At 41.0% G+C, this 8054-nt stretch overlaps 1 protein-coding gene across 1 annotated transcript in view; it reads left to right on the top strand.

Moving 5' to 3' along the window:
* Positions 1 to 8054, top strand: part of LOC103607154 (putative EGF-like module-containing mucin-like hormone receptor-like 4) — a 58528-nt gene that overhangs the window by 7716 nt on the left and 42758 nt on the right. The window contains exons 4-7 of the mRNA XM_008591689.1: positions 118 to 270; positions 2555 to 2595; positions 3096 to 3231; positions 7481 to 7588. Of these exons, the coding sequence (XP_008589911.1) occupies positions 118 to 270; positions 2555 to 2595; positions 3096 to 3231; positions 7481 to 7588 (438 nt within the window). The remainder of the gene's footprint in view (positions 1 to 117; positions 271 to 2554; positions 2596 to 3095; positions 3232 to 7480; positions 7589 to 8054) is intronic.

The following is an 8054-nucleotide window of genomic DNA, read 5'->3' as shown; positions in this document are numbered from 1 at the left end:
GTGGGATAGCTGGGTCATATGGTAGATCTATCTGCAACTGTTTGAGGAACCTCCAAACCAGGAAAATGGCATATTTCTATGAAAATAAAAAAAATAATATTTTCTCTTGATTCACAGATATTGATGAGTGTAAGATGGGGCTGGCAACGTGCACGCAGAAAGCATATTGTAAAAATAAAATAGGAAGTTACATCTGCAGCTGTGTGATAAACTATACTTTCTTCAACTGGTTGGCTAGTTTAATTGATATTGATCAGGCAGGATGCTATGGTAAGAACTTCCAAATATTTTTTCTACCATAAAAAGGGGGTGGGGGGAGCCTATGAGAGCTCCATCAATTTCAGGCCAAGGTAAGAGAACAAATCTCTGTCCTAACCCTTGGCCCTCATCCCTTTGTTTTTCTTCATTATCTTTTACAAGAAAATGTCATCTAAGCCTGTGACTTCAATAACCAACTTTGCGCAGATGCCTTACAAATTTATATCTCCAATGCAGGTGTATTTCCTCAGCTTCCAAAAAGACATCTCTAATTTTCTTCTGAACTTCTTTACTTATTAATCTCTCACTCACCTTAAATTCAGTTTTTGTCTGTCTGTCTGTCTATACGCTAAAGCCCATGAGTTTATACCAATACCTTTGACTCCAGTCCAACACTGAAGTTTGTTCTAGCCTCCCCTCTTTTCTTATTTGTAACTTCTTTCTCCAACAATGAGAAGCCTGGCTGTCCCTATCTGTGACATATTTATTTATTTGTTAAATCCTAATATAACTCCATATTTTGAGTTAGATTGGATTTAAGTACTGGTGTTTCCATTTACCAGTAGGCTTTTGGTTAACGACTGAACTTATATATGCTTCATCTGTAAATGGGAATAATAATAATATCTGTGGTGTTAGTTATGTGTTCCTGCAGAGCACCCCAATATTTACTGGCTTAAAACAACACATATTGATAGTCTCACAGTTTCTGTGGGTCGACATTCTAGGCGTGGCTTAGCTGGGTCCTCTGCCTCAGGGCCTCTCACAACTGCAATCAAGGCGTTGGCTGGGGCTGCAGGTTCATCTGTAGATTTGACTGGGGCAGGATCTGCTTCCAAACTCACTCATATGGTAGCTCACAGAATTCAGTGTTTTTTTTTTTTTTTTGTCTTTTTTCATGTCCGGTAACGGACCGCAACCCTCAGTGTCGTGCCCGTACCGGACCGGGACTGGCAACGGGATCACAACCCTCGGTGCTGCACCCACCCCTCGCTCAGCCAGTGAGCGGGAACCGGTCTGTATGTGGGATCCGAACCCTCGGCGGGAGCGCCACCGCGCTCCCAAGCGACGCACTGTAGCAGTGCGCCACCGGGACGGCCCCCAGAATTCAGTGTTTTTGAAGTCTGTTGGTCTGAAGCCCTCAGTTCCTTTCCAATGGTTGGTGGGAGGCATCCCTCAGTTCTTAGATATGTGACCTCTCTAGTTTGCTTTGTGATAGCAAGCACCTAAAAATAGCCAGAAAGAGAGTATGAATAATGCAGAAGTCACAGTCTTTTACAATCTAGTCTCAGAAGAGACATCCTATCACTTTTGCTGTATTCTGTTCATGATAAATAAGTCACTGGGTCCAGTCCACAGTCAACAGGAAGGGACTACACAAGGGTATGAATACCGAAAGACAGGGATCATTGGGAACCTTTAAGAAACCTGCTTTCTGGATTGAATAACGTTGCCCCCAAATTCACTTCCACCTGGAACCTGTGAATGTGGTATTTATTTGTCCTAGGAAACTAAATACACTTCATCTGTTCTTTATGATTAATGCATGTAAAATACTTAGCAGTCTCAGGCACTTAGGAAAGCTTGACAAATATTAGCTATTATCCTACATAAGTCTGTTCTAGAACATTCTGTGTTTCATTAAATGAGATAACTTATATACTATATTATGCAGTCAACTGTTCCTCTGTTATTAAATCAGTTGATTCCTTTGGGAAGCCTTCCATGCACGCAGTATGTGTGGGGGCCTCTGCTGTATACTCCCATGTCACGTTGCCTCATTTATTAAGAGTGTCACTATCTGTCACTTAATTACTTATTTGTAACTATTTGTGTTATGGCTTTCCTGCTGGGTTGCACACTCCACAAGTGGACACCCACTGTCTCTTTTACTAAACTACATCGTGCCTGGTTTTGAGTAGGTGCCCAATAAATATTATTGGCTGAATTATTAAACTGGAGGCCCCATCCTTTTTATAAGAATTCCTTTTTACAATTCTTCTGTAAAATACATTTGAGACTTCTTAGTAGGGAATTAGAATGGGCTACAGAAGCATCAGGGAAAGACCCACCTTGAGGGTGATTTCAGGAAGGCAGCTGAGTCAGGGCGTGTTTTCTCCTGTATCTCATTTAATAACGACTTTTCTTTTCCAGAGGATGGTAGGGAGGAGACACAGTCACAAGTGCACATTTGGGTAAGTGAGGTAGAGCTGGGGTTTGGGAAACAGTTGGAAGGCAGCTGAGTCAGGGCGTGTTTTCTCCTGTATCTCATTTAATAACGACTTTTCTTTTTCAGAGGATGGTAGGGAGGAGACACAGTCACAAGTGCACATTTGGGTAAGTGAGGTAGAGCTGGGGTTTGGGAAACAGTTGGTCTGTCCTACCATGTTATTCTCCTGTTCAAACACTACAATAGCTCCCTATAAATATAGGATAGAGTAATTGTCATTCAGGGGTGACTTTGTTCTTTCTCCTGGGGTCATCTGGCAATGTCTGGGGATACTTGGTTGTTACAACTTGGTAGGGGGAGATGTACCACTAGCATCTAGTAGATAGAGATGAAGGATACTATTTAACATGTTATAATGCCCAGGACAGACTTCCACAATCAAGAAATATCCAGTCCCAGATGTCAGTAGAGATCGAGAAACTCTGGGATAGGGTGACTTTTAAAGACCTGCACCTCAGCTGTCATTTAAAGACCTGCACCAAGTATCTAGAACCTCATTCCCACCTCCACCTACAGCTCCTTAATAGATACTGTTGCCTCATGGGCTCACCTAACCACACTTAAGATTTAGTGAGAGTCTACCTAACTAGCTTTATATCTTTAAAAGGAAAATCTGAAGAAAAATGGAAGCAAAAAGGACTTTGCAAAAGAGGCTACCAAACTACTTCAGCAAGTGGAATTGACCATTTGGAATCAAAGTTTTGCTTCTCCAGGAAAGGGTGAAAATTCTATATTTGATATAGGTAAGAGAAGGCTGAGTAGACTCCTGTGACCACCATAAAGGGATCTTAGTTCTGGCATAGCCATGGCCCATTCATGATGGTGTCTCTTAGCTTCCACAATTATAGGCTTTCCAAACGAATGTTCTCCATGAATAGGGCTCTGCTTCCGAAATATAAATTCAAGGTACAAGGGAATAAACCAGCTCTCTTCTCCTCTCCAAGTTCCCTTGGTATGATGAAAAGTACTTAAAGCATATCCATGGGGGGTGGTCAGTTAACTCAGTTGGTTAGAGTGGTGTTAATAATACCAAGGTCCAGGATTCAACCCCTATACTGGTCAGCTGCCTGCCAACCTCCCCCCACAAAAGAACATATCCACCATGCCACCATGGCAAGTAGATATGACAAGATCAAAGTGTTTTCCTATTGTACTCTCATAGAGTTATTACAACACAGAATACTTTACCTCTGGTTACCAAAATCTGTGTAGGTTTTTTCCCTACACCGCCCAAGCAATTCTCCAGTGGACACCAACTGGGTGTCCTATAATTCAATTCTGACACTGTCTACCTGGAGATAGTGTCAGATCCCACAGGTTGAGGGCTCAGTCACACAAGACTGCCCACCCCCACTTCAGATGCCAACCACAAGACCCAGGATGTAAACTGTACTTCTGACTGTCCAACTATTAGAGTTCCCACAAACCCATCCATGGATTCAATTAATTTGCAGAACGTTACTCATATTTAACCTTTTATTATAAATGATATTACGATTGACACAGATGAACAGCCAGATGATAGAAATATATAGGGCACGGTATGGGAGAAAGGGTGTGGAGATTGATTCTATGTCCTCTCAGGGCATGCCACCCTCCAGGAAACCACATGTTCAGCTGTCTGGAAACTCTCTAAACCCTGTCCCTTTAGACTTTCATAAAGGCTTCATTTTGTAGGCATAATTGATTACATTATTGGCCATTGGTATCACCTCAACCTTTAGCCCCTTCCTCCTTCCTGGGGGGTGGGACTAAAAGTTCCAGCCTTCTATTTATATGTTGGGTTTCTCTGGCAATCAGCTCCCATCCTGAGGCTATCCAAGATCCCACCAAGAGTTACGTCATTAGAACAAAAGATGCTCCTAATACCCAGGAGATTCTAAGGGATTTAGGAGCTCAGCCACATGCCCTCATCACTCAGGAAGTTACAAAGATCTTAGGGGCTTCATGTCAGAAACCAGAGTCGAAGAGCAAATATCAGAACAAAAGATTCTTATAGTGTCACTATCGCTCAGGAAATTACAAGGGTTTGAGTTCTATGTTAGAAACCGTGGTGGGAGACCAAGTATATATTTTTATTATATCACAATATCACAGCCACCATGGTTAGATCAGAAATACCTCTCAGCCCCAGTTACATTTGGCCCTAGAAAAATCTAAACCTGGTGGAGATATTTGTTTCCTGGTTCAGACTCTCATTTCCCCAGGGAAAGGTCTCCACTGGGATCCGTGTCCTTTCACCCCAGTAAACTTCAGTGAGGACTATCTCCATCCACCTCAGGTTTTGAACAATTTTAAACCTCAAAAGGAAAGAAGGGAAATAGCTCTCTCCACACTTGCTTTTTATTTCAAGAGTCCACTTAGCCTCTGTATCTGTTAATCATTTAAAAAAAAAACACAACTTTTGGCTTTATTGATTATTTCTATCATTCTGTTTTCTTTTTTATTGATTTCTGCTCTTTATTATTTCCTTCCTTCTACTTTCTTTGTATTTATTTTGCTTTGTGTCTTCTAACTTCTTGACTTGATAGCTTTAATTATTGATTTTTTTTTTTTTTTGTCTTTTTTCGTGTCCGGCAATGGATCGCAACCCTCAGTGTTGCGCCCGTACCGGACCGGGCGCAACACCCTTGGTGTTGCTCCCTCACCTCACTCAGCCAGTGAGCAGGAACCGGTCTGTATGTGGGATCCGAACCCTCGGCGGGAGGGCTGCTGCACTCCCAAGCGGCGCACTGTAGCAGTGCGCCACCGGGCCGGCCCTTAATTATTGATTTTAAACCACCCTCTCTTTCTATTATAAGCATTTAAAGCTGAAATTTAGCAATAAATTAGAGCTATACATTTTTCTCTAAGCATTGCTTTGGCTGCATCCTGCAAATTTGTATACGTTGGGGTTTCATTACCATTCAGTTCGAAATACTTAAAAGTTTTCTGTGTGATTTATCACTTGACTTACAGGTTATTTAGAAATGTGTTGCTTAATTACCAAATATTTGAGGCTTTTCTAGGTATCTTTTTGTTAATGACTTCTTATATAATTTTATTGTGGGTTTTTCATCAAGAAAAAATGCTGAACTTTGTTCAATGCTTTTTCTGCATCAATTGAGATGGTCATGTGCTTTTTATCTTTTATTCTGTTAATGTGATGTATCTTATTGTTTGATCTGCATATGTTAAACCAGCCTTGCCTGCCAGGGATGAATCGTACTTGGTTATGATACACAATCTTTTTGATATGTTGCTGTCCAACAGCATATCCTAAAAGATTTCAATCCTTTTGAATTTATTGAGATTTGTTTTATAGTCTATCTTGATAAATGTTTCATATGAACTTAGTATTTGTATTAAGATACAGGACCTGGTGGTATAACAAAGGCTAAAATAACAGTGGCTTAACTGTTCTTTCTTTAACAGTTTGGGCGTAAAGAGTCAAGGGCTAGTGTGGCAGTTCTTTTTTTTTTTTTTTCTTCTGGTGGCTGGCTGGTATGCAAAACCGAACCCTTGATCTTGGTATTACAAGGCTACACTGTAACCAGATGAGCTAACTGGCCAACCCCTAATGTGGCAGTTCTAAGGCAACTCTATGCTCTGCCAACTTCAACATCCAACTTCCAGCTTGTCTTACAAGATAGTTGTTTTAGTTCCACATCTTCTTAGCAGCCAATGGGATGGGGAATAAAGGAAGAGTAGAAACCATATACATTCTTTTTTTTATCTTAAATTTTTATTTATTATTAGCATATTCATTCTTACAAGTCGTGATATTTCTTTATGCCCTTTGCCCGATCTATCACTTCTCAAACCCCGTCCTTTCCTCCCCCCATCTCTAGTATCCTTAGGTGTGTTTTCTCCTTCTGAAAGTTCTATGTATTGTTGTGGTTTTGTCTTTCTTTCTTTTCCTTCATTCCTCCCTTCTTCCCGCATTCCCTACACCCCCGCCTTCCTTCCTAGCAGCCAGTTATGAGTGAGAAAATGTGGTATTTCTGTTTCTTTGTCTGGCTTCTTTCACTTAGCATTATTTTCTCCAGACTCCTCCATGTTGCTGAAAATGGCAGAATTTCATTCTTCTTTATGAATAAGTAGTATTCCATTGGGTATATATACCACGTTTTCTTTATCCAGTCATTGTTGATGGATACTTAGGTTGGTTCCATATCTTTGCTATTGTAAACAGAGCTGTGATGAACATGGGAGTGCAGGTATCCCTTCAACATGATGATTTCCATTCCCTTGGATATATACCCAGCAGTGCATACGCATTCTCTTTAGCACACATCATTCTGATCTTCCAACAACTAGCCTTCAAATAGTTGCACAGCTCCATGTAGCTAGAAGGGGGGTGGAAAATGACTTGTGTTTAGCTTAAATATAGGAGTTCTAGTCCCAAAGAAATAAAGGGTGAAAGATTATCATGAACAATAAGCAGTCTGCCATGGCCCCTAGGACAGTTTTTCACCTGTCCAGAGACAAATTCTGTGTAACAAAGAATTTTTAAGAGGGCGATCTTACATCACAACTTGTGTTTTAATGTTTATCTGATATGGAGAGAGGTCACTTAAAGAATTCCTCCCAAATACATAAGATCTACCCTAAGTGATTATTTCCTTGGAAAATATTTAACTGCTTAGCCTCTCTTGCTTAAAAAATCAAGCCGCCCCCCACACCAGGCACTCCAGTACACATTACTATGAATTTTTTTACCCTTTAAGTATCTTGTAGTAAATGCTTACCTTGCTCACCCAAGTTCCAGTTTTGGGAAGCATGGCCATATCCTTTCTTCTCTTGGGTTGTGTGACCAGTGTGTGTTGATTAAGCCTTTCTGAACACTATGTTCCCACCAGCCAGAGATGTCAAGGGGATAGCCATCTGGTCTACCTTGTATAGGGGAGATGGAATTACCAGTAGGGGAACTTCCAAAGAAGGGAGTTCTTCAACAAGTTTCTTAGGCATGAGCCATGAGTATAAAAGAACACACTTTCTTAATGTTTCCAGTCTATGAAACCAAGAAGTGCACTGAGACAAGTGAAACGACTCTTCTGGAAGCTGGAAATAACACAGTCAATATCAACTGCACTGATGCTTTCAGAGGAACCACAAGAGGTACTTTGTCTACGATGAATTCTCTTGACTCCAAGTTCCAGGCATCAATATCTCATTTCTAGATTACTGGGCCAAGGGGTGGGGACTCGCAAAGTTTTCAAAGTAGAGACACTTTGAATAGTAAAATTAGAAGATATTCCTTGACCACTGACCATGCCTTTTGGGGGATGAGGTTGAGCTCTCATAAGGAGTGTGTACTTTGTGATACACACTGAGGTTCAAACAGGGATCCCTTGACATGCCTTCTTAACAAGGACAGGTCAATGCATGCCCAGTATCCATGTGATGGTCTGAACAGGTAACACTCAACAGTGGCAGATGATCGTTGCCTCAAGCAGCATTTCCTTTCTAAAGAGCTTTTTGGACACCCTATTCAAAGTCGTTGCCCAGTCTTTCTCTACTTACAGGTGAGCAAATTTGTTCTGTAAATGGGCTGAATAATAAATATGATAGGCTTTTTGGGCCA

The sequence above is a fragment of the Galeopterus variegatus genome, unplaced genomic scaffold, assembly GCF_000696425.1.
Source record: "Galeopterus variegatus unplaced genomic scaffold, G_variegatus-3.0.2 Scaffold7183, whole genome shotgun sequence".
NCBI lineage: Eukaryota > Metazoa > Chordata > Mammalia > Dermoptera > Cynocephalidae > Galeopterus > Galeopterus variegatus.
The sequence above is the reverse complement of the archived record's forward strand: the minus strand, read 5'-3'. Positions and strand labels throughout refer to the sequence as shown.